This window comes from Muntiacus reevesi, chromosome 6, assembly GCF_963930625.1.
Source record: "Muntiacus reevesi chromosome 6, mMunRee1.1, whole genome shotgun sequence".
NCBI classification, from domain to species: domain Eukaryota; kingdom Metazoa; phylum Chordata; class Mammalia; order Artiodactyla; family Cervidae; genus Muntiacus; species Muntiacus reevesi.
Window position 1 is genome coordinate 47565557 of NC_089254.1, and position 27366 is coordinate 47592922.

Here is a 27366-nt window from a genome sequence, read left to right on the forward strand (position 1 = left end):
ATCTCCTGTGTCTCCTGCATTGCAGGTAGATTCTTTACCTCCTGAACCACTAGAGAAGACTGAATCTGGACAGTTTCTGGTAAATGATGTCTGGGGTCCACTTAACATGGAAATTATGGGGAAGATTGCAGTTGTAGACAATCAGGTGTGTGTGTGTTCAAAGGAGGACTCCTAAATTGAACCAGGGGACAGTGAGGACCAGGGGACAGGGCCAGGTCCCCCTATCTCTGCATCAAATCCTCAGAAATTTTAAAGATAGGGTACCGGAAGGGATCAGCTGAAGGATCCACCTGAAATGAAGCTTCAAGAATAAAGATAGCAATCACTTCCAACTGAAATACAGGTTCCTTTCCAGTTATATTAATTGTACCCAGGGCCTCCTTAATATGTATTTTTTAAAAAATCACTCAGTCGTGTGTATAGCTATGTAATTTTCAGGCTAATTTTGCCTTGAAGCCCAGGAGAAGGGGTGGTGAGGGTATGTTGAGGAAAGCGGACTTGGGTTGGGCAGGGAAGCTGTGAGTCCCTTAGCACGCACACCAGGCCTAGCTCCTGAGCTTCTCTTCTGCAGCACAAAGTCAGACATGCTCAGCTGCAACCTAGATGAAAGACTCGGTGTCCTGAAATGAAGGCTTTGGTGAGGTGTGGGGCCAAATACAAAGCTAATGGAATACTTGCTGAAAGAGTATTCTGAGACTATCATTTATACCATCCTGAGATGTATAGCTCAGCTGTGGTAAAATGTTAAGTAGAAAATAAAGTGACAATTAAGGTGACATCTACATAGAAAAACAACAGTGGAAAGAAAGACAAGCAGTGGCAGTTGGAAGCCTTGTACTGCATCAGTGGTACTCAGTGCACTTCAACCTGTCTTTCTTCAATAGTGTTCAGACATAAAACAAAAATGTGGGCATGTGAATAGTCAATCCCTTTCTAAAATTTATTCTAAAAATAAATCTTTCCATAGCCTTCCATATGGTTCTTTAAGTGTCTAAAACACAGTCCAAGTACAGTACATAAACTTCTTTTTTGTTTTGTTTTATATGATATCATTTATGTATGGACTCTAAAAATGTTACAAATAAACTTATTTACAAAACAGAAGTAGAGTCGCAGACATAGGAAACAAATGTAGGGTTACCAGCAGGGAAGGCAAGGGGTGAAGGGGGAGGGATAGATTGGGAGACTGGGATTGAGACATGCACGCTGTACATAAACTTCTTAATGAAAACATAGGGCAAAATGTAGCACTTTGCATTTTTACAACACATCTCAAATATTCTTATTTTCTCTCTTTCTAATCATGAAAAAACCCTCACTGAAAGTCACCAAAAAAGCAAAAACACCAGAAATGAGATCCTTTTGAAGGCTGAAAAGGTGACATTCACTGCTAATGTTATTGAACAACTAATAAAGAATTTATTGATTGTAGTATCTCATAACATAGTGCCATATCCATATCCATTTAGTCACCTGCCTGAGAATGGTAAGAGAATGTCATGGTCCACCCTGTATTCAGAGGAGACTGAATCTGATCTCTTAATGAAAAGCTGCCAGTAGAATGTCATCATAAGCAAAATATCTTTTTATTTTGACTTGCCGAATGGAATTTCTTGTTTCATGTCTGAGATTTCTTTTATATTTCTTTTTAGTGTATGTGCTCAGTTGTATCTAACTCTTTAGGACCTCATGGACTGTAGACCACTGGATTCCTCTGTCCATGTAATTTTCCAGGCAAGAATATTGGAGTGGTTGCCATTTCCTACTCCAATATTTCTTAAGACCCTACATTTGTCTTGCTTTTTTTTTTTTTAACTCATGCACATGCCTTTTTTGTACAGTTTTAAAAAGTAACAAGTTCCTATATATCAAAGTAATTAGTTTTATTTTTCCTGTTTTGCATCATGCATTTGGCCTAATGTGTATAAGGGGGACACAAGTGATTATGAATACATACCAAAAGTCTCCAGAAACAGTATCTTTCTCTTAAGAGAATGATCTAAATTAGTCTGGATACTCTTCTTTGAAACTACACCATGAAATCATTGCCATCATTTTCCCTTGTATTTAGTTGGTTCGAATTAAAATAAACTCAATTATATTGTGAACTATTCTTTTTCAAACAAGAATGTTCAACATAATGCTTCATAGGAAGGCAGCATGTCTACTTGTTTCTGGATTTTTTTTTTTAATTCATTGTTTTGTTCAAGAAACCCTTAGTTGTGTATAGATAAAATGGCACTGGTTTGGGTGGAAATGGTCATTTGTGTGGATCTCAATCGACTCCACCCATGCTCAGTCTAAGAATGGACCACAGGACAGAAATGCAGCTGGAGGTTCCCTGGCGAGCTGGGGCCTCACCAGGGGGAGCTTCTTACATGGAGAGAGGGGAGCTGGGAGCTCCAGGGTCTGACCTTGGTCTAAAACCTCAAGACTTCAGTGGTGTCATTACGATGAGAGCATCCTGTCCCAGGAGTGAACCCGTGTCTACGCCATGATCATAGCTGGGGCCTGAGCCAGACATCAGTGTGTGATTTTAACCTGAGAAAGAGCTCTCCCCAAAACTCTTGAGCTGGACCAGTATGACTTGGCTAGTCCTCCTAGGAGGGCATGGCCCCCTAGATGTTGGCTTTCAGAGCAGAGACAAGAGAAATGAGGATGTGACTTGAATGTGCCCTGTGGTCGGACTGTGAGAGCTGAAGCCTTGACCTCAGCCATGAAGCCTTGCTTCCCTCTGGGACTGGATGGATGGAGTGCAGGGTCTGGGCCCCCTCTGGACCTGCTGGGTGTGTGTGTGCGTGGACACCTGCTCTTCATGCTCACATTGCTGAACAACTCTCTGCTATTCACCTGTCACACTGTCATCTGATTTACTATCCGCTAGTAAGCCTTGCTCAGGTAGACTCTAAAGTCATTTAGTGCCTTTATGGGGCCTTGGGTGGCTCAGTATATGACACTCAATTGCACAGGTCAACCCTGGTCTTCCATGTCTATTTTCTCGTGAGAACAAAGCATCTCACATCTGTCCATGCAGCTTGGTTCAGGGATTGGATGTTGTGTCCTCCCATCTACACTGAGAAAATGAAACCAAGACGTACCAGCCTCAGTAAGTCTCAGATTAAGGAAGAGCACAAGTGGCTGGTGGAATGTCAAGGATGATCTTGGTGCTGCAAGGAGTCCTGTCTGCTCTTTCCTTCAGGGTCAAGGGCGTGGTCGAAGGAGCAGCATCTGAACATTCTGGGCGTAAGTTTCCCACCTCACTTAGGAGCTAATTGGAGGCACTGTATATTTAAATGGGCTTCCTGGTGGCTCGGGAGTAAAGAATCCACCTGCAATGCAGGAGACAAAGGAGACTTGGGTTCGACCCCTGGGTCAGGAATATCCCCTGGAGGAGGGCATGGCAACCCACTCCAGTATTCTTGCCTGGAGACTCCCCATGGACAGAGGAGCCTGGCAGGCTGCAGTCCGTAGAGTGGCAAAGAGTCAGACACGACTGAAACAACTGAGTGTGCACTTGCATATACTTCCATAATGGGGAACCATGACCCACAGCCTAGTATGTTTGATAACAATTACATGCCTGGGTAGAGAGATCTTCTGTTCCATTAGCTGTGACCTTTTGAAAGTGAGCAAAGTGGGCTGTGGTTTAACTGTGCTTACAGTTTTTTGACACCTCAGCTACCCCTTGCACAGTCTCAACCAGTAGGGCCTGTTTGACTTTAAACAGTTTCCACAAATCAACCAAAATGTGGTTTTGAGCATGTGAACGAAATTGAAGCCTGAGAGAATGAAACCCCATCAGCCACCCCAGCGCCCTCCTGCTGCCACTCGGGCTGTCCCCCCACCCCACTGCCCTCCCCTCTCTGCACCTCCCGGGCCAGGGCAGCCCAGGGTCAGAGGGGGAGAAAGTAGGAAACCCCAGGGGACGCTGTCCAGTATGGGCCTGGCGGGGAAATCAGCTACACGAAACTTGCCAGAGATTTGCAAATTTCCCCCTTTTAAAATGTTTACTGCTTCCTTTTTAAAATTCAATCTTTATTTTATAGTACTGTTTAGTTGATCTACACTGCTGTGTCAGCTTCAGGAGTACAGCAAAGTGATTCAGTTATGCATACACATATATCCATTCTTCTTCAGATTCTTTTCTCATATAAGTTATCACAGAATATCGAGTAGATTTCTTTGTGCTATGCAGTAGGTCCTTGTTGATCATCTATTTTATATTTAGCAGTTTGTATATGCTACTCCTAAACTCCTAGTATATCCCTCCCCCAACTTTCTTTTCCCCTTTGGTAACCGTAAAACTGTTTTATAAGTCTGTGAATCTATTCTTTTTTTAAATATAAGCTTATTTGTATCACTTTTTTTTTTTACATTCCATATGTAAGTGTTGTCATACAATATTTGTCTTTCTCTGTCTGATTTACCTCACTTGGTATGATAATCTCCAGATCCATCCATGTTGCAATAAAACTACCGTATGATCCAGCAATCCCACTCGTGGGTTATATCCAGAGAAAACCATGATTTGAAAAGATACTTGCACCCTAAAGTTCGTCACAGCAGTTTGTACAATAGCCAAGGCAGGTTTCCCCTCTTGGCTTCTGTACTTACTACATTATTTCTTCCCAATGAATAAATATTTCAAAATCTCTAAGATGACGGCAATGTATTTTACCTAGAGGGTACTGGTCAAATTAACAGGAACCAAGGGATCAATTTGAGGGCTTCCCTCATAGCTCAGTTGGTAAAGAACCTGCCTGCAATGCAGAAGACCCAGGTTCAATTTCTGGGGTGGGAAGATTCCCTGGAGAAGGAAATAGCAATTCACTCCAGTATTCTTGCCTGGAGAATCCCATGGACAGAGAGGCCTGTCAGGCTACAGTCCATGGGGTCGCAAGAGTTGGACAAGACTTAGCAACTAAACTACCATTGCTTATCTGGTTGGTCTCTTTTTGTTTTCAAATGGGAACCTTTGTTTAGTTTCCTAAGAAGTTGTTTCATACACACTGAAGCCGATTAGAAACAAAGAAACAAACAAAAAGCTTTTCCAATTTTAAATAAGACAGTGTTTCAATTCTAATACATAAAAAATTTCCTTTTAAAAGGATTCATTAGAGAAAATTAAAAATGTACACTAACTTATTTTTTCTTCCTTTTATCATGAATTTAACTTTTTGTTTTATGTCTGTACTTATAGAAATACACAGAAACACATATAATGAGTGCCCTGTTTATTAGTATTATTACTCAATAGGAAAAATGGTTGAAAAACATGAGCAAATATTTCAGCAGAAAAGAAAAAGAAGCTGTAAAACCACACACATAGAATAAGGCAGGATTTCTACCATGTTGACAACCTAGGGAGTAGATATGTTGAGACCAGAGTATATACATAAGAAAAAGACAGATACAATCACAAATTCTTAAGAAAATTCTCTCCAGATCCTTGGAGGAAGCCTTTAGTAAAGAAGCAGTGTGTGTTTTGTCCTGTTGTAGCTTGTTTTTTCCCAGCAGAAAGTGAATCAAGGGAAAGCCATGTGATACTAGATTACAAAATGTGAGCTCCAGGTTCAGAAAAACCTGAATGACTCTTATTTACAAAATGGTGACCATGAACAGACAAACTAAGCTCTCCAACCTATAAACTGTGACCTTTAACTGTTGCTTCTTCCAGGGGTTCTTAAATGGTTAATGGGATTACCTGATGAATGGTAGAGACTGAATCTCTGTTACACCTACATCTAATCTCTTTGCAGGGAAGTAAGCTTAGAAATGAATCTCAGTGCATTTGTCTATGTGTGGAATCAATTGTTCCTACAGTAGAGCTGCTGACAGTAGATACTAATGTTGTTGAGAACTTGCATGGACTCATCTGATCCTCGCACTCCAGGAGACAGGGCTCTGTAACTCCATTACACACATGAGGAAACGATGACAGAGAGCTCAAAGAGCTGTCTGAGATCACATAAGTGCTAATACAGACCCGGGGTTCAAACCCAGGCCCGCGAGGGTCATAGTCTGCGTGCTTCATCGTCCACCCGATGCTCCTCTGGTGCTGGTCCATGTCTCATCAGGGGTTAACACGAGGACCTGGAGTCAGGCTTGTGAGATCCTAGCATAGATCTAAGCACACACAGTGTTATATTGTCACTATCCGAATGTCCCAATGATTCTGCATCTGGTGACTCTGAAACAGAAGGAAAGTGGGCGCCTTTGTTTGGCTCCTCTTAGACCGGCTCCCCCGGTCCTCTTGGAGCCGGTGCCCCAGAGAAAGCACCATAACCACCATCTCAGTGAAAGACCTAGAAGTGTGGTGCTGCCCATTATTGCAATCAGCGCTGAATTTGATAGCTCACCTTGGTTAGATTTCATGAAATTAAAGTACACAAACAAAAGGGGACTTGTGATTCTTTTTCATTTATTGTGCATGTTATGAAAATCTGAGTACAGAATTGGAGCAGCAAAGCTGACTTCTCCAGGGTGTGTGACCGGGAGGGGCAGGGTCGGTCTGGGTGGAGGGGCGGAGGGAGGAGGCAGGGAGCTGCCCACAGTATGGCGCAGGCGTTGAAAGGACTTGGGGGCGGGACAAGTATGACGTCACAGATAAATACACATCTGAACTGAGCTCACCCAAAACAAAAAGCTAGCAGAGAATTTCTGGGACTGGAGATGATGGAGGGACGTTGACCTCTCGGGTGCCCTCTCTGTCACGAGATCTTCCCGTCACAGCAGATGCCTGTTCTCCTAAACACACAGGACGTGATGATGACAAAGTAGACTGCGCTTATGAGAAGGAGTAAGAGGTAGGTGTAATAGGCAGAGGTGTTCATCAGCTGCAGCTCCAGGGTACCTAGGAGCAGTCATTTTGGTTAGTTTCAAGTGTTCTTTTGAGAGGAGAGGACATATTCACGGAAGTGGTCACAACGATTAATTTCTGGTGATCTGCAAACAAGTGGCACCCCTGTACCGCCAAACCCAAAGAAAACAGATGCAACCACCACGAGCTCCACCACCACCAGAACAACTCGGAATCTAGTTGACAATTCAAGTTGATCAACAACCTCAACTAAATGCAGCAGAACCTTTCAAAATATTAAAAAGCAAGGTTGTGTTTTTAAAGAATGAGTCCAAATGGGAAAAATATTTGTGATAAATAGCATTTTGCATTTTTTGCCCCGTCACACCTCTGAGTAATAATAACAGATGATGTTTGTTAACCCCTAACCAAATGTCAAACGCTTATTCTGAGAGCTTTGCATGCAAAATTCTAATCTTATTTAAGTTTTCAAATAACCTATGAGATTATCACTTTCAACTCCCTTTTACCAGTAAACTAAGGACAGAGAGAAATAATTTTCTTGGTGCGACACATTTCGAAAGCACCAGAAGTCATATTTCAATCCCAGCAACCTGAATCTGAGCTAAGGTATTCTTAGCGGCTCTGTAGTCCTGCATCTCCGTGGGCAATAAATATTCAAGACATCAAAGTTAAGCATAAATAGCAAGTTGAATTGCTGATGTGGAAGCATCTGAGCCATTACATGTTGTGCACCAATGAGATTCCTATGAGGGGGATAAACCAGGGAAATCTTGTTGTGACACAGTGAGGTGGGAGGAAGGTTTTAGTCAAGAGAACTTTGTACAAAATGGAAGAGAGTGGTTAGTCCAAAATCCCCGAAACCTTAGGCGCTCATGCCTCAGTCACCTGTCTTTCTTAGATATCTAACCTTGTGCCCTTGATGTTATAGGATAATTGCACTTACTCTCCTTTGAAGTTTTGCAAGAAATATATGATGTCAAGAAACAATTAACAATGATACTGGGCCTGACTTGCTACTCAATGGGCCACAAGGCTGAGTTTCTTCCTGTATAAGTTTCCCTTTTCTATGCTTTACCTTCATGGAGTCAGAACTCCAGAATCACTAGGATGTGGTGTGGAAAGGATCTCAGGAGCGAACATGCTCATAACTCAATGGCCCTGAGTCAGGTCAGGTGTTAGCTGAGTTCTGGGCCCCCTGACACACTGGAAATGGAGGAGGGATGGGCAGGACCATTGCCAGTGCTTCCAAATTCACTGAGAACCTTCGTGTAGGGAGAAGGGGCCATCAACTAGTACTGATCCTGCGCCAGCTAAATGGATACCCTTTGGAGACATTCCACATGGACAATCTTTGTAGTAACAGAGTTGGGTGCAATTGTTCCCTACTGACAGAAGAGGGCACTGTTGCCCAGAAATAGAAATAATGTACCCACGTTTGTGCAACTAATACTAAAAGAGCTGGGGTTAAAGTCCTGTCTGTGATAGTCAGAAATTCATGCACTTATCCCCTGCCCATGGGTCCACCCTGTCTCAGGGCCTTGGTTTTAGGATTCTTGCTCTACATCTTAGAGATGGAATAGAGAACTAGAACTGAGTAAGTGTCCTCAGATCTAGCTGTGTTGCTTGCTACAAGGGATTTAAGTAATTTTGGCTCGAGGCCCTCATTGAAAAATTACGGGAAAATGTTGCACCACCTCCTAGGAGTGTTTTGATGAATAAACAAAATATGCACATAAGATACAGCACAACGCCTTGTGTATATCAAATTCTCAGCAAGTGTCAGTTCATGTATTAGTTACCAGCAAGGGCTAAAACTTAAAAAAAGTCTAGAAGCAACTTGATATCAAGTTTCTCCAGTTATTACAAACAAAATCTACACAAGTGAGTGAAGTCCACTGTTGAAATAATTTGGGAACGTATCAGTGCATCCTCTCATTTAGAGTCATCTTACACCAGCATTTAATGTGTTAAGATGACTCTTCAGGAATGATGGATTTACTTAAAATATGCAGTCTATTCTGCAATATCCAGACATTTTGTTTTTTCTACCTTAAACCAAGGAAGTTCAAAAGGTAAGTTTACCCAGAGGGAAAAAAGTACTCTAAGATGACACAAAGGCAAAGACAAAACTTACTGCTTTCACCTTCCAGACACGATTTTGTAGAATTAGTATCAGCAGTGACTTCTAGAAGGAAGGAGAGCAGGCATTAATCAAATGTATTGTCAATCATTCATATACATTATTAGACAGTGGCACATATGTGATTAACTATGTGTGTGTTAATATGCATGTGTATATAATAGAAGATCTGCTAACACAGACAGAAGAGATACTCTGATTAAATGTATGAACACCATAGTTTCAGGAATAATTGACTTTTTCTTAACATTAACCAAGGAAGTTCAGGAGGTAATTGATCAGGTAAAAATTCATGCTTTCTAAAATATATGTATTATACATATTATTTATATATATGTATACAATAACTTTTCTACTATGCTTGATAAAGGCTTGATAAAGAACATTAAAAAAAAACAAAGAAGAGATGGAGAAATTGGAAAACATAAACTAAATGAAATGGGAGCACTAAATATGAAATTGAAAAAGTGAAACAAACTAGATAAAAGTAAAAGATCCTCATATAGTCCAGTTGTTTTTAAACGTGGTTGCTTATTAGAAACATATCTGGAGCTCTGGCGAAAAAAAAAGCAATATCTGGGCATTTGTATTTTTCAAAAAATTCTAAGATAATTCTAATATGCATCTGGATTTTAAAAAGTGATTACAGATTTTTCTATTAAATGGTAGTTTTGGTGATATAGAATTCTATTATCTTCCTGTTGACCAGTCACAATACAACGGTATTAAATGAGTAATAGTTAATGCTAGTGTTAGTCACTCAGTTGCATCTGACTCTTCGCGACCCCATGGACTATAGCCTGCCAGGTTCCTCCGTCCATAGGATTTTCTGGGAAAGAACACTGGAGTGGGTTGCCATTTCATAATCACAATAGTGAAAGATGCTTATCACAACAAATAACCAAACAAAAAATAAAAGATAATTACAACTGCAAGCCATAATGGGAACATGATTAACCTAACAATATAAAATAATTACATACAGTTTGGGGGGGTCAAGCAGAGTGACATGGTAAATGGAGGTGCATTACATGCACATGTAATTTGCACAAGTAATCTGCCCAGCCAATCTGAATTATGACATTTTGATTTCATTTGTTTGACTTAGTTTGAATAGAATGCTAGATTTCTAACTTAAAAAAATAGATATGCAACAAGAAACAAATGTTTACTATTTAGCACAAGGAGCTACAGTCACTATCTTGTAATAACCTATAACACAAAATAATTTCAAACGTACTATATGTGTATAACTGAATGACAAAAAAAATTCTACTTTTAGAAGTTTGGTAATGTTTATCTTTTTGTCAGTTTTTCTAAATGGCCTACGGATATCTAATAACAATGTATGAGATACAAAATGTTAAATATATTTGTATAAGATATAAGATTAATATAAATTAATATAAATAGAAGTCTATTATATTTAAATTATTAATGACATCATTCAAGATACTCCCATCTTTATTTTTTCTGCGCTTGATAAAATATTCTCAGAGAAATGTTAATATGTCTCATTATGATGATGTGTTTTTTTCTTTTCCCTTATATTTCTTCTGATTATTCCTTTAGGTATCTTTGTTTTGTTGTTAGGTGTCTGTTTATGATGTCTATTTTCTTTGTGAATTGTACCTTTTGTATCATTTTTAAAAAATTTTGCCTGTTTTTTGAATTGCATCATTCAAAATATTCATCTCTGTTACATTTAAAAATAAATAAATGACATTTTTTAGAAACATAATTGATCAGGAGGGAAAAAAGTGCTATAGGATGTCTTAAAGGCAAACATAAGCAAAACTTACCACTTTTATCTTTCAGACAAGCTTTTTTAGAACCAGTACCTGTAGCTTCTAAAAGCAAAGGAAGCAAGTATTAATCAATTGTCCACACCCATTATTTTACAGTGCATGCATATATATGTATAATATGGTGTCTGTGTATATATAATACATATATGTATATAATCTATTGACAGATGACAGTAGAGATGATCAGTAAAACTCTAACAATGATGAGCCCCACAATTTCAGATAATTGATCTTTTCCACTTTAAACCAGAGAAGTTCAAAAGATAAATAGATCAGGAAGAAAGAAAGACTAAAGCATGACATAAAGGCAAATCTGTACAAAAACTTACTGCTTTCATCGGTCAAACAATCATCTGGAGGCTCAGTAGTAGGAGGCTCAGTAGTAGGGACAACTGCAGTGACAACTACAAGAAATGAGAAAAAGTATTAGTGAATTATCTGTGCCCATTATTCGATACTGTGAGTATGTTTCAGTAGTAAAGAATCCACCGGCAGTGCAGGAGTCACAGGAGACACAGCTTCAGTGCTGGGTTGGGAAGATCCCCTGGAGGAGGGCACAGCAACCCACTCTGATATTCTTGCCTGGAGAATCCCATGGACAGAGAAGCCTGGTGGGCTACAGTCCAGGGGTTGCAAAGATTTGGACGTGACTGAAGCAACTTTGCATGCATGCACATATGTTTATATGTGTGTGTATATTGTAATGTATATGTATGTGCAGTACATATATATATATATACATGTATATATATATACACATATAAAACCTGCTGACAGAGAGACAGTAATTAAAAACATGAGCCCTACAATTGCAAAAATAGTTGGTCTGATTCTATGTAATTCATAGTTTTAATTCATATATGATTTTCTACATGTGAAAATGTTGAAGTTCATGAAGGCTACATTTTTCTTTTTACCATCACTGGAAGGTATTACCCAAGGGCATCTTGTCTTCCTTCTGTATTCATAGCTCCTAGCACTGCGTTTGCTACAAAGTAGGTGTTTGAGAAATACTTGTTGCAAAGACAAATCATCAGAAAAAGTGGTTACTCTGCATGGTCAGCACTCACTGCTGAGGTGAAGAGTTGCTACCCAGTCTAATTCATCCAGTCCAAGAGTCCACCAAGAGAATTCCACATTTGAAAGAGTCTGGCTCGGACAAACTTCCTGTCTAAGCAAAGGAAAGCAGTCACACCTTTCCAAATCATGCACATCCCCTGATTTTCCGCATTTGTGGTGTTTGTGGGCATAATGAAAACAGTTTTAATTAGGCTAATAGCCAGAGAGTGACTATAACTTGCTTAAGTACTTCACATGTATTATCTTCTTTAATCCTCCAGTGACACTGAGTGGGTTGTATTTTGGAGGATTCCATGTTACAAAGAGGAAATAAGGATCAGACAGAAAGTGACTGGCAGAGAGTTGTACCAATGGTACCAGTGATGGCAGAGCCAGCATTCAAAGAATCATCATGGGAGATTAAATGAGACAGGGCCTGTGGAAAGTACCTTGTAAAATAAGCCACAGAAATAAAGAGAAATTAACCTATAAACAATATAATTCCACTACTGTAGACACTAAAAGCATCTTCTTTTCTAGATATCTTAATTATTCTTATCAATGACCTTTTTTTTTTTTATTATAAGAGCTCAACACTTCAGTGCAATTCCAGATATAGAAACTTCCAGATATGGAAAAACAGGTCAAATCACATTTATAGTTCTGTGACTCGATAGAAACTGACATGAATAAAGTAAAAAAAAAAAAGACAGTCATACAAGTAGAAATTTTTAAAAAAGATAATGGACTATTGAATGGAGGAAAACAAAGTTACAATGGTTGTTTTATTTATCCTTTTTCTCCTGGATGTGTTCTTGTTCATACAGATTTGGTTCTGATAAGCCATTTTATGCCCTCAATGAGGTCTTTTTTCAGTAAGCTCTGAAAGAAGTAAGCACTTACCTTCTTTTATTGAAGGAAAAATAATCTCTTGATCAATTCCTCCTATATTTTTTGTGTGCTTGACAACACATACATGTTGTTTATCCATAGAGTTTTCGGTCACAGTCAGCCAGCTCAACTTCATGTATGTGTCTTTGGTCTTCATGGTATTTCCCTGCTGGGATGGCAGAACTTTATTGCCATTTTTTGCTTTCCAAGAAACTGTAATAACATCAGGGAAAAATTTCTCCAGGAGACAAAGATATGTTCCAGCATTGTCATGGTTGATTTCAGCAATTGAAGGAAGAAAAGTAATGGGCTTGGGGGAAGTGTCTGCAGCAAGGTTTCTCTCTGTAAGGGAATATGGAATAGTAATTAAGAAGAATGGTTAAAGAAACACCAACATGCTGTGGCTTGGAAAAGCCTAGTGAGTAGTAAAAGAACAAAAGGCTACTGCTCACTGTGGCCTTTCATCTAGGTGCTTAGTACTGTTTTATTTTCAATGGCAAGAGAAGTTCAAGTCTCCATGGAACTTGCCCAAAGTCACGGCTCTTAAGTAGCAGAACAGGATTATACCTTGACCTTCATTTTTTCTCCATATGCAGAGATGGGGTGCATCTTGTGTGCGTGCCAAGTCGCTTCAGTCATGTCTGACTCTTTATGACCTAATGACTATAGCCTGCCTGTCTCCTCTGTCCATGGGATTATGACTTTTAAATATCCCATATAAATACCCCACATCAAGACTTCCAACATTCATGAACATGTTTACTGTTGAATCCATGCCTCCTACAGCGGAAATGAGGCGTCCCAATCACTGGACTGCCAGGGAAGTCCCCAATTAATTTTTTTAAAAATCTCTTTTGTTCTATAATACTGGAGCCTGTTTTGAAGTGGATGGGTGGGTGGTGGGAATAGGGATGGCGGGGGGAAATTGGGTAACTGATGGTTTCTGTATTGGTGAAAATCTTTGCTAGCTTCTAAACTACTTCCCTTTCCCATCCTGTGTTTTGCAATTTATGCTCTCTTTGTTCAAATAACACATTCTCATATTCTGTAGCTCTGTGGAATCTCAGTCTTCATCTAACTGATTCTGAAATAAACCATAAAAATAAATACCCAGAGAAAATTTATCGGTTTTATGAAACAATATAGTTACTTTTGAGAATGGGAATCAACACCCATGTGTACTTGACATGTATACTATGAAGTTGAACTTTGACCTCCAGATGTGGATCCCATGGCCAATTCTGAAGTGATGAGATTCTCTTTATTTCTAATTTCATATGACCTCTTGATTTTATACCTGAACCACTCCAGATTTTGGAGTAGAGCAGCATGTTATTTACAGTGCCTTGATTGTATAACAGTATTTCCAAAACTTCTATTAAAAATGTATTATTAATCCCAAACTCCTAATTTGGGATTAGCAGATACACACTACTGTATATAAAACAGATAAACAATAAGAACCTACTATGTAGAACAGAGAGGTATATTAAATATCTTGTAATAATCTTTAATGGAAAAGAACCTGAAAAATAATACGCACACACAAAAAGCTGAATCACTTTGGTGTGCTCCTGAAACTTACCCAGCATTGTGAACTAACTATACTTTCATGTAAAAAAAAACGTATTTTCAGAAAGGCTCTTATACTAAACTTATCAAGTAATCTACTTAGAATTTTCCTAAATTCATAAAATGCTCACCAAAAGCACATTTTATTTTGGAATTTCAACTGACGTTTCAGCTTGAGTAATAATACACAAGATTCTGGCTCTCGGCGTTTTCCCTATAATTTGAATTTGCCCCCTAAGGCTGCTGAACTGCTTTACTGCCACTATTTTCCTTTTTTCACCAGCTGCATAAAGGATATATCCCGACAAGGGATCGAACCTGCGCCACCTGCATTGGAAGGTGGTCTTAATCATTGGACCACTGGGAAAGTCCTTCATGAGGAAATACCTTAAGAAGGGAGAAACTGGACTTCTCATTGGAGAAGGAAAGAAAATTCTTGAGAACGTCTGCCTGTGCAACAAAGTTCCAGGTTTTTCTGCTAAATCAGTAAGCAGATAGTGTTGATTTTTCACTCATGCTGTAAATAAAGTTGGGTTGTAATGTACTATTTTAATTTTATACATCTTGCTTTTAGTACAAGTAGTATTTTATACATTATAAAAGCAAGACACTGTGTATTTCTCCAACCATATACTTTGTTGATAGTGATTTAGGTCTTCCCTCTTTTTTCCCTCTCATTTTTCTTTTATAAACTAAATAATTGGGGCTTTTTCATACTTAAATAAGAATTTTTAATTCATGAGATTTCTATCTATATTTAATTGACTTCACTTCTTGATCATTTTCTTTATAAATTAAAACTTTTTTCTGATAAGTATGAGCATGATGCCCAAGCTTACTGGTTATATATTTTAGAGCTAATAAGTGTTGTTGTTAGAAATGACATCAATTAAATTAAAGGATTAAGATTTAAAGCACATAGAACAACAGGACATATAAAAAATAAACATATTTTAATCTCATTTTTTTCTTGCCATGTAAACCAAAGTCTGCTAAGGAGAGACAGATACCTTCCAATTCAACTTTGTGTGTGTGAGGGAACCATAAGATAGTTTTCCATTTGAGGAGTTAACCGTACAGCTGCATCCTCCGAAGAATTTCGACTCATCAATAATTTGGCTGCCAACACTCTCCCTCTTGGATGCAATTTTCCCTTTACATTTGAATAAACACCAATCCAATACATATGACGTGTTAGCCAACAAGACATACGGTGCTCAGTTGTGTCCAATTCTTTGCGACCCCATGGACTGTAGCCCACCTGGCTCCTCTGTCCATGGGCTTATCCAGAAAGGAACACCAATGTATTAGACAATATGCTAAATACTTCATCACACTATCTCATTTAATTCTCATACAACCCCTGCTGGATAATACTGTTATACTATTTTACAGATTAGGAGACTGAGTCCAGAGAATAACTTCCATGTTCACATATGTAGTTAGTGGTGAATCAGAAGTTCTAGGTCAGCCTGACTCCAAAGCCTGCTTTCTTTGGAAACACCCCCTTCAACATCAGAAAAGGAGACATGTTAACTCATAAAACTTACCTGTAATGACAAACTTCAACCCCGGGCCAAATACTTTCATGATGATTATGTACATTATACATGAGCCTTTTATAGAAGTCCACACAGACACGAAGCCAAATTCTATTACAATATTTGTACAATATTGTCTATGCTTTCCTTTACTATGTGAATTTGTTGTAAAATCTCTCCTAAATCTCTACATCTAATTCCCATTCCCATTCCCATTTTTGCTAAATATCATTTCTATTTAATTGTTTCTTACCTTCCCTTTATTACCTTGAAAAAAAATTATATTCTTATGATACCTACCTGTGACAATGAGTTTTGCTCCAACATTGAAGTTTTTTATGTAATTATTCCACAGTGATTCAGGTCATATCAAAAACTTTAGACTAATGAGCTTCTCTGATTTCTTCAAATTCTAGTAGAACTATGATGACTTAGAATTCAAGACACTAAGATTCTGGTCCTAGTTCATTTTGCTCCTAACAAGCTCTGTGGTTGAGCAAATAAAGTAAACTAATGCCTTGGGTACCTTATTTATTTGAAAGTGACGGTGCTACTGTTAAGTCAAGTGAACATCCTTATTAGTGTTTTGGTGAGCTCAAAATGAAACAAGATCTGAAAAAGTCATTTGAATAAAAATTATATAGAGGTAAGAGATGATAAATATTACTATTCTATCGTTGACATTATTATTAGCATTTTTATTTGTGATAATTGTGTGGTCCAACATGACATTTTAATATCATGGGAGCAAATCTTGCCTATCTGATGGGAATTCAGTATCTGGGATTTACAAGTAGATCCATAGCAACTAATGACTTGTTTGCATTCCTCTGTGTTTTGATATGTCTGGGATTCTCCAAGCCCGTATCACAGCTCTTCACACACCCAGATAATAGGCAGTCATTTTTTTGGTCATATTTGCTGCATTTCCAGGGTGAACAAAATCAAAGGGAACATTGTCTAAAGTCTAATGTATACAGCCAGTATATGGAACTTCACTTCTGCTGTCCACAACAAATGGCTTTTCCCCAACAATAGCACAAACTATGGGCATCTCAAGATTTTACCAGAAATTTCAGCTTCAAATTGACTTCTATCCAGTTCATGCTCAAAGTTCAGCTTGCAGCTCCAGGTATGGGCCTTAGGACAAAAGATCACAAAAATGGCAGGATGCCTGGCACTCAAATCCTTCGTTGTTAAGTTGGATCGCTTCACTGCCTGCCTCATCTTATCAGCTGAGGGCCACCATTCATGAATGACATCACATTTTGGTGCCCCTTGCATTGATGCATTGGGAGTATAAACATATTTGCTTGAAGACCATTTCTTCCATTTTGTAAACTGGATATTGAAAGCAATGTCCCCTTTTTACTTCATTTTCCTACTAAAGACTCCCACATTGAAGTTCGTTTTTCTAATTTTGTGGTGGGAAAACATATTTGAAAATTTGGTGTGCTATTTTAGTCAACTAATATAGGGTATCTATTCCACTATATTTTTTCTTGCTTTCTTATTTCTTGTTTTTAATTCACTTCTTTTGGATTGAGACAGAACTGACATATATTCTGAATGTTTAATAAATGCACATTCATGTGACTTACATGATCTTTCAGAGGGGAAGAGATGTAGTTTCAGTGCTATGATTAAAAAGCAAGAGCATTGTTTTCACATGTGAGTAGCAATACAAAGTATGAGCTATTACTAATAGTTACAGAATTCAGGTCAGGCTACAGAAAGAAGGGTAAATATTCAGGATATAAAAACATGACTTGATGTTCCAAATATCACTTAATAATCCAGTCCTCTTACTTTGACAAATCTCTACTGGTTCCCAAACTTTGCCACAGTAGCTAGTCATGTGACTTTAGCAAGTAACTAAACTTCTCTAAACCTCAGTTTCTTTATCTATAAAATGGGAATGAAAGGATTACTGGTGAGGAAAGTATAAGGCATTGAAACTACACATCATGGTGTCTATCCTTCAGGAAATATTAACTAATATTAAAATTCTCTTTAATGGCATGGTTTGAGGCCATTTTATCAAAATCTTCCACCAAACAAGAGGTATGCTTTTTATAAGCAATAACTATTACACCAAGCTCAACAATCCAAGATGTCCTCCTTCTGCAGCCATGGCCCATAGAAGACAGGTCTCAAACCAAAATCTAGAATGCTTTTCCACCAGAATAGAAGTTGTTTGGTGTTGAGACTCGTTCTGTGTCTTGTTCATCCTTCTGTCTGCAGCTCCCAGCACAGAAACTGTCCTCAATAAATATTTGCTGAGAGAATGAAAGAGCAAAGGAGAATGCCCAGCCATGAAGACACTTTCGTGAACTTTGGAGCTGAAATGTCTCATTGAGCTCACAAACTGGTCCATGTCCAGACAATTTCACAAGAGATGAGATAGTTTGAATTTCAGATAATCTCAGCCTCCCTCTAAGAGGCTAGAGTAATAAGAAGTGAGATTTATCAATGTTGTGTAATCATTTACTGAAAGAATTTTCTTCCACTGCTGTTAAGGATGAGATGAAAATCAGTAATACTAGTTTTGCAGGGGATTCAGGAGCACAGTATTTTATCTCAAAATACAGAGAAGAGATAGTAAGAAAAGTGTTTCTCACTTAATAGACTGCTTAAAAGAAAAGGAACTCAAACTAATAACATACCAATGTGATGATATAATATGCTATTTATGTTAGAATATAGAAAGATAAATGAAGCAATAAGACAGACATGGTCTTCAGAATACTTTACTATCTAGCCTGAGTCTATTTTGTGTGTGTTTCCTAGAACACAAATTTCAACTGCTTACAAGCAGGGACAAGAATAAACCATTTACAAAGTGGTTTAGTTTCCATATAGAGTGACCAATAGCTGTAAAACTACTGTTTAGATGCTGAGACCAGGAATGTGGCAGCCAGATCAGGGAGACCCCAAGTTGTTTCTACAAAGCATCTAACAGTATTTTATGACTACAATAAAAATAGAAAAATGATACTTACCAGGAGGAGTTACTATGATGATAGCTCCTTCTCCAAATATCTTCTTCCAGCCTGAGCTGTCACAATGGTAAAAGCTCCTACAATAATCCAGCCTTCTTCTACCTTTATAAAGTGACTAGAAGTCAAAAAACTTCATACTGGCAGTTTGATCTTCTGAATTCTTTTGGAAGTCCTTGGATATAGGTTTCGCAGCATCCAATGTTTTATACATTTTCCTCAGATTTGTTGTTATTATTTAGTCGCTAGGATGTGTCCGACTCCTTTGCAACCCCTTGGACTGTAGCCTGCCATGGGATTCCCCAGGGAAGAATACTGGAGTGGGTTGCCATTTCCTTCTCCAGGGAATCTTCCCGACTCAGGGATCCACTGGGGAAGCCACTTTCCTCAGGTAAATGGACTCAAATATCTGCTTTCCAAGGAGTAGTAATCACTGAAAACGCTGATGAAAGATGATAAGTATAAAAACAGGAAAAGACCACATCACTGGCACCAACTGGTTAACCACCTGGTTTTCTAAATTTCCAGGAACGGTATTCAAAGAATCAAGACTTTTTTTTATTTCCAGGTGTTCAGTTCTGTTGAAACTGCTCAGAGTTCGCATCGGTTGAAAGCCCATTCTCTTCTCACAAACACCAGGGCTGTTTAGCGATGTGGGAATGTATTGCTAAAAGGAGGAATACCTTCAGTAACTGCAAATGCAAATACCCCATCAGCCATCACACGTGTACTTGAAAAATATGAACAAAGCTCTCCATTCATTGGGCAACACAATTCTTTACCAAGGTAAAGGGAAATGAGAAAATAAGTCCTATGATGACTTATTTAATATTATTTTTCCTAGGATAAAGGAAGAAATTTGCAGAATTCTCTCTCCATTGAAATAATACTTTCTTTAAACTAAAACTTGAAAACAATATCCATTTCTCTGATAGTCAAAAGAAGTCTCTTTGTGGATATTCTGTAATTTCAAGCCACTCATCTTGGGGCAGGGGGAAAGAAATTGCCAGAAGCAGCTGAGTGCTCCTCTGAGCACAGATGAGATGTCCATCTGCTAGGACCAGACAGGACAGGCTCTTACTATTCCCATGTCTACTCCAGATGCACTTGTTCATGGTCTATATCCCGTGAGCAATCAGTTCCTCTGCCCCAAGGATGAAAGGAAGAGAAGGTCATGTTGGGCAACTGTTCATTCACAGAAGCTCAGCTCACAGGTCCAACACAATGGGAGGGGATGAGAGATTCAGATGCCAATTATATTTAGATAGTTTTTCTTTTTTTTTAAATTGAGAGTTCATGGGAATTTCCTGGCAGTACAGTGGTTAGGACTCTGCACTTTTACTGCTTTTACTGGGCTCAATCTCTGGTTGGGGAAATAAGATCTCATGATCCACAGAATGTCCACACAACAAAATGGAGAATTCTAAGTTGTTAGTACTTGGGGCTGTCATATACCCTTTGCATCTATTGTAGCCATGAATGATGTCCCCTCAGTCCCTTTCTGAAAACTTGTCCTCTGATTTTCCTTATTCCAAGACCATGAGCAGAATTATCGGGAGCTTTAGGAATTGTCTGTTTTTCAAAATGCGTGAAAGATTTAAGCAATAAAATGCAAAAGAGTAACTAAGGAGTTATGCAATTATTAAGTTTTATTAAATATAAGAACAATAAGAAGAAAGAATATAAGGTTTTACTAAAGGGTATAAAATTAAAACTGCATCAATGGAGAGATATATCATATTCATGAAAGAAAAGCTCAATGTCATAAACATGCAAACTCTTCTTAAAATCATGTGTATAAATAGACTAATTCCAATGAGACTTAAGGTAACATTTTATTTTTTTGTTCCTTGTTGTAAAGATTGGGGGTGAGCTAGTTATATTTATTTTAAATTGATATAAAGAGTAAATATGAAATAATTTTAAAATTTTTATTAAAAATAATGATTTTTAATAATTAATTTGGCATAGCAGCTCTTAACCCTTATTGCAAAGTTACTGACATAACATGATAATGGAGTAAGAATACTGAAACACGAATAAAACGCAAATCCTCCAAGCATATATTAATATAAAAATATAATTAAGGCATTTTTAATTGTAGGGAAATGATAGATTGTCTTAAAATTAGTTATGAACTATTAATTGTATGTTGGAATTAAAAATAGCTCTCTATCAAACACCATAAAAGTTAAGTTTGTATTAAAAGACATCTAAAAGTGTGAGTTATAAAGAACAATGAATGAAAGTTAGTCGGGTCCGACTCTTGCGACCCCATGGACACGAGGTTCCTCTGTCCATGGGATTCTCCAGGCAAGAATGCTGGAGTGGGTTGCCATTTCCTTCTCCAGGGGATCCTCCTGACCCAGGAATCAAACCTGAGCCTCCTGCATTGCAGGAAGATTCTTTACCGACTGAGCTATGAGTAGGAGACTAACTGAGTCCTTGGGCAGAAAAGCTTGGAATGTGAAGAGGACAGGAGACACCTTTATTTAATGTTTAATTTTTAAGATGGAGAAATTTGGAGAATTTTTTCTCTCTTTTTTAAGTTGAAGCGTAGTTGATTTACAATTTGTGCCAATCTCTGCTGTATAGCAAAGTGACTCAGTTTTACATCTACATGCGTTCTTTTTTTTTCAACATTGTTTTCCATTATTATTCATCCCAGGATATTAGATGTAGTTCCCTGTGCAATACAGTAGGATCTTGTTGTTTATCCATTCTAAGTGTAATAGTTTACATCTACCAACTCCAAATTCCTAGTTCATCCCTCTTCTCCTCTTCCCCCCGTCGGCAACCTCAAGTCTGATCTCTATGTCTATGAGTCTGTTTCTGTTTCATAGATTTATTTGTGTCATATTTTAGATTCTACATATAAGTAATGTCATATGGTATTTGTCTTTCTTTTCTGACTTCACTCAATACGATAATCTCTAGTTGTATCCATGTTGCTGCAAATAGCAGTGTTTTGTTCTTTTTATGGCTAAGTAGTATTCCATTATAGATATGTACCACATCTTCCTTATCCATTCATCTGTCAATGGATATTTAGGCTGTTTCCATGTTCTGGTTGTTGTGAACAGTGCTTCTATGAATATAGGGGTACATGTACCTATTCGAATGACTGTTTTGTCCTGGTATATGCCCTGGAGTGGGGTTGCTAGGTCGTACGGTAATTCTATTTTTGATTTTCTGAGAAACCTCCATACTGTTTTTCATAGTGGTTGCACCACTTTACATTCCCACTGACAGTGTATTAAGATTCCCTTTTCTTCACACCCTTTCCAGCATTTATTATTTGTAGACATTTTAATGATAGCCATTCTGACTGGTATGAAGTTGCACCTTGTCGTAGATTTGATTTGCATTTCTCTAATAATTAGTGATGTTGGGCATCTTTCCATGTGCCTGCTGGCCATCTGTATGTCTTCTTTGGGGAAATGTCTATTAAGGTATTCAACTCACTTTGCCTTTGGGTTGTATGTTTTTTGTTATTGTTGTATGATCTTTCACATATTTTGGAAATTAAGCCCTTGTCATGACATCATTTGTAAATAGTTTCTCTAATTCTATTGGTTGTCTTTTATTTTTTTTTATGGTTTATTTTGACATGAAAAAGCTTGTAAGTTTGACTAGGTCCCATTTGTTTATTTTTGTTTTTATTTCTATCGCCTTCGTAGACTGACCTAAGAAAACATTGGTATGAGTTATGTCAGAGACTGTTTTGCCTATGCTCTCTTCTAGGACAGCTATAGTGTCATGTTTTATGTTTAAATCTTTAAGCCACTATGAGTTTATTTTTGTGTGTGGTGTGAGAGTGTGTTCTGACTTCATTGGTTTATGTGCAGCTGTCTAACTTTCCCAGCACCACTTGCTGAAGAGGTTTTTACCCCCTGTTTTTATATTCTTGCTGGAGAACTTGTACTTTTACAACATTTCTAGGAATGTATCCATTTCTTCTAGGCAGTCTATTTTCTTGCCAGGTACTAAGTAATTATTTGTAGTAATGAGTTATTGCCATTTATATTTTGGTGATATCAGCTGTTAACTTCTTCTAATTTCATGTCTAATTTAGTATCTTTGAGTTCTCTCTCTCTCTTCTTTTTTTCCTGATGAGTTTGGCTAAAGGTTTACCATTTGTTTGTATTTTCAAATAACCAGCTCTTAGTGTATTGATCTTTCCCATGATGTTTTTAGTCTATTTTACTTTGCTCTGATATTTATTCTCTTTCATTTACCCTTGGTTTTATTTGTTCTTTTTTCCAATTCTTTTAGGTGTAAGATTAGGTTGTTTGCTTAAGGTTTTTCTTGTCTCTTGAGGTAGGCTTGTATCACTATAAACTTCTCTCTTAGAACAGCTTTTGCTGTAAACCTCAGATTTTTTTGTGGTGTTTTCCTGTTTTCATTGTCTTCAAGTATTTTTGATTTCCTCTGATTTCTTCAATCACACACAGGTTGCATATAGCATACTGCTTATCCTACATGTGCTTTTGTTTCTTGGACATACACGGTATCTCTACCTCTAGCTGTGTCCTTAGAGAAATTGACCTGTATAAGCAGAGACAGAGAATGGAAACTGAGGGAGAGATCATAAGGGTTCTGTGAGTACATGGTAAAGTAGTTATCATAAAATGCAAAGAAAAACAGTGATATAATAACGCATTAGTCAGTAATTGGGGGAGAAATTGGATCTACACATTAAGATTGCTACCTTATGCCCATACACAAAAATTCAAACTAAAGTGGATCAAGGAATCAAATGTGCAGAACAAAGTCTTAACGCCATTGGAAAAGTATAAATGAAGATATATTTATGCTTCAGGCTTTCCTAAAGCTGCAAATAGTTATAGTATGTGGTTGCTGATACAGTAGAGCAAGCTAAATGCAGTGCACTTACTGACCAATTCCTTGCTGTCTACAGTCACAGAACTAAGAAGCTTTGACTTGTGGTATGAGACTGTTTTTTTGTTTTTTTGTTTTTTTTTGATTGTGAGATTCTGAAGGAGAAATGTGATGACGTGGAGAGCAGCAGCACCCGTTATGCAACAAGACTGATGGGACTTTGGGGTTGGGGATAAGACCATGAATACTGTTCTAGTAGGCATTCCTGTGGTGGTGCAGCAAGACTTACAAATCAATCTGAAGAAGAATCAGCAGGAGCCTAACAAAAAAATGCACATTTTCAGCCTTCATTCCATGATTCTGATTCACTGTGTTGAGTGCCACCCAGAACATGCACTTTTATTCCAATTCAGGCGCTTCTGATGCAGGTGGTGCATGGACCACAGTTTGAGAAACACTGTTCTAGAAGCTCAGACACTGGTACAAATTTGGAGGAACCAATACACAAAAGACCATATACACGTGAGCTGGCATTTCTGTATTTCAATATTAATTTTGCTTCCTTAAACCTAGCCCAATAAGGCAGCCACAATCCTTGGCTATATGACTTTTCAATTAAAATATATACCATTCATTGATTTGTTCACCTGAAGTGTTCTTTAATTTTAATTTTTGAGAAAATTATGATCGGATAAGTCTCATTCTAGTTTGGCACTTGGCCTCGTTAATGGTAGGGAGTGGAGGTAGAAAGCAGCTTTGGCTTTACTTGTTTAAGACAGTTCTGGCTGTGGGCTGAACTTCAACAGAGGGTATAAGTAGAATACAACAATGGGGCTTCCCTCGTAGCTCAGTCAGTAAAGAATCTACCTGCAATGATGCAGGAGACCTGAGTTCAATTCCTGGCTCTGGAAGATTCCCTGGAGAAGGAAATGGCAACCCACTCCAATATTCTTGCCTGGAGAATTCTTGCCGTGGACAGAGGAGCCTGGCAAGCTACAGTCCAAGCGGTCTCAAGAGTTGGACACGACTTAGCGACTAAACCATCAACCACCACCACCTAAAACACTTTTCCCCCTACACTTTCACTAGGTCAACCATGCTCTAGCTGATTATGTAAGAGAAATATAAGTTTGTCCAAAAGATAAATTGGATATCAGCTTGAGGTTCAAGAAGTCCGAGTTTTTATTCCATTATTTCTCATTCTTCACACTCCTGGATAATAAAGATGCCCATTCCCAGCCATTTTCTCTGGATAATCATCAAGTGAATGGTTCAGTATTATCTAGCCTTTCCATTTTCCTCTCCTAAATATCTTCCCTAACAGATAATCCTAGGTTCTCTGTCTTTCCTAAAGAGAAAATAATATAAACTCTACCAGCTTCTGGGAGAGCTGAGAATATGCTTCCTGCCAGACTGCTTGCCTACAGACTGGAGATGGAGGTCTGTTTTTAGGAAAAACTATGGCTATTGTGGGGAGGGAGAGGGTGGCCGTGGAATATAAAGTTTGATTCATGGGCATTGCGTTCAGAGTTTTTCTCTGTTCAGAGTAAAAAGAAATTGGAGGGGAAGTGAAGAAGCTGCTGATATCAGGGCTGTGATTCGCAGCCACAAGCAAAATTTCCAGTGCAGTGTACAGGAAGTCTGAACCAACGTGCTCATCCCAGATGGCACAGTAGTATATGCCGGAATCACTTTCTTTCAGATTTAGGATTGCAAATGTGTAGCGCCTTTCTGTGCTCTTATAAACATGGTATTTTCCTCCACTGATTCCCGATTCAAACACAGGTTTTGAGTTGTAGCTGTCATAGTAGAGGAGGCGTCGGGGGGCCGTCCCCTCCTCATATTTGTACAAGTGGATATAGGTGGCCCCTTGTGTCAGATCACAGGTGAACGAAGCAGTCTCCCCAGTCCTACTGGTGATTAACACGAGGTTGGAAGATACCTGCATGACTGCAATGGGAAAACCAACAAAAAATAATGAGGAAGAGGAAGCACTGATTTCTTAGTTCGACCCTCTCCCCACCGCCCCCTACCCCTTACCACAAAAAAACAGAAAAAATTCCAGGAGCATCCAGGCAACACCCTTACCGGGAGCCAGGACAACCAGAAGCAGCGCTGCGGCCCGCATCCTGCCCGGGCAGTGAGCTAGACTGGGATTCCGAGCAGAAGTGACAGGCAGAGAAGTCAGGGAGGATCTCTCTTAAAGACCACCGCTGATCCCAGGCTGATCCTCCCTCCCCTCCTCCTGGGGAGGAGCCCGCCTCTCTGCACCAACCCCTTTCTTGAGGGCCCCCCTATGGCAGGCTGGGAGCTGCCATCTCCCCTACAGGAGAGGAGAGGCCTGAGCCCTGAGACTCAGAACTGCAAGCAGATGGATCAAATGAGAGCTGCGGGGAGGAGAGCCATGCCTGTCGCCTAGTGGGGTGAGCAGCCCTGAATGGGGCTAAGTTCCCTGCAGTTCAGCATTTCAGTGTTTATGCTGCTGCCACGGTCTTGTCCGGTGACATCTTTATATTCCTTCCCTGAACTCCCTTTCCTTTTACACCTGTAAGCAAACTCTGAGGCAACAACCAGAGAATCCAATAAGAACTGAACCTGCTTTTTTTTTTTATAAGAAATTAAAATCGATTATGTTGGTCTACATTTGACTGTCCTTAAAATTAAATGGATGTGTGTTCCTGTGTGTGCGTGTGTTATAAATCAATTGGAGAGAGGATTCATGTTCATCCTCAAGTAAAAGGCTGCCTCATATAGAGTGTTCAGATTTCATGAAAAAAAAGAAACTTCACAATAGTTGGAACAGACAAATTAAAACACATATTTTTTCTGAAATTCAGGGAAATGCAAATCACAACTACAATGAGATATCATCTCACCCATGTCAGAATGGCTATTATTGAGAAGGCTAGAAATAACGTGTTGAAGATGGGCAGAAAATAGAACCCTTGTGCACTGTTGGTGGGGATGTAAATTGGTGTAATCGCTATGAAAAATGGTATGGAAGTTTCCCCAAGAAGTTAAAAATGAAACTACCACATGATCCAACAATTCTACTTCTGAGTGTTTATCCATAGAAAACAAAAACACTAAGAGATAGCTGCACCCCTATGTTCACTGTTAATAACAGCCAAGGCACGGAAGCAACCTAAGTGCCCGTTAACAGAAGAATAAAGTACCTGTGGTGCATACACACACACACACACACACACACACATATGCATATAATACCATGATGTGCCCCTAATTATGTCATGGGTTAGACAGCTCTCCCGACGGCTTTACAGCTCTGCCTCTGGACCAGTTCTTTCTCTACCGTCCTGTTTCTCTACCTCCCGCTGTCTGTCCATCTCTCTGCACAGATCTTCTCTTTTTCCTATCGCTACCCCACCCTTGCACGCTCTCTTTCTTTCCAGCTCTGACTTTCTTCCCTCTCTCTCTCCTCATCTCTCCTCTGTTTTAGTTTCCTTCCTCATCTCTATTTCTGTCACTTTCTGTCTGTCTTCTCACCTGTCTCTACCACCTGTCTTTCCTTTTCTATTTCTCTACTTATATTTCTTATTGATTTGACTTCTCTCTCCCTCCCTCTCCATTTTCTCTCATGATCATCCTAACTACTTTAAATTTTCTGTTATTCCAACATCTGCAATATCTCAGAATTGGCATCTGGTAACTGACTCTTCTATATTACCAT

General features: G+C 38.7%; 1 gene segment (V, D, J or C); it reads right to left on the reverse strand.

Annotated features, from left to right (window-relative positions):
- Positions 1-6474: 6474 nt before the first annotated feature.
- On the reverse strand, positions 6475-25889 carry LOC136170603 (T cell receptor gamma constant 1-like). The segment is given in 8 exon segments: positions 6475-6853; positions 8958-9008; positions 10766-10813; positions 11101-11175; positions 12734-13063; positions 18837-18894; positions 25342-25625; positions 25764-25889. Coding segments are annotated over 8 exon segments (1029 nt in total).
- Positions 25890-27366: the final 1477 nt, after the last annotated feature.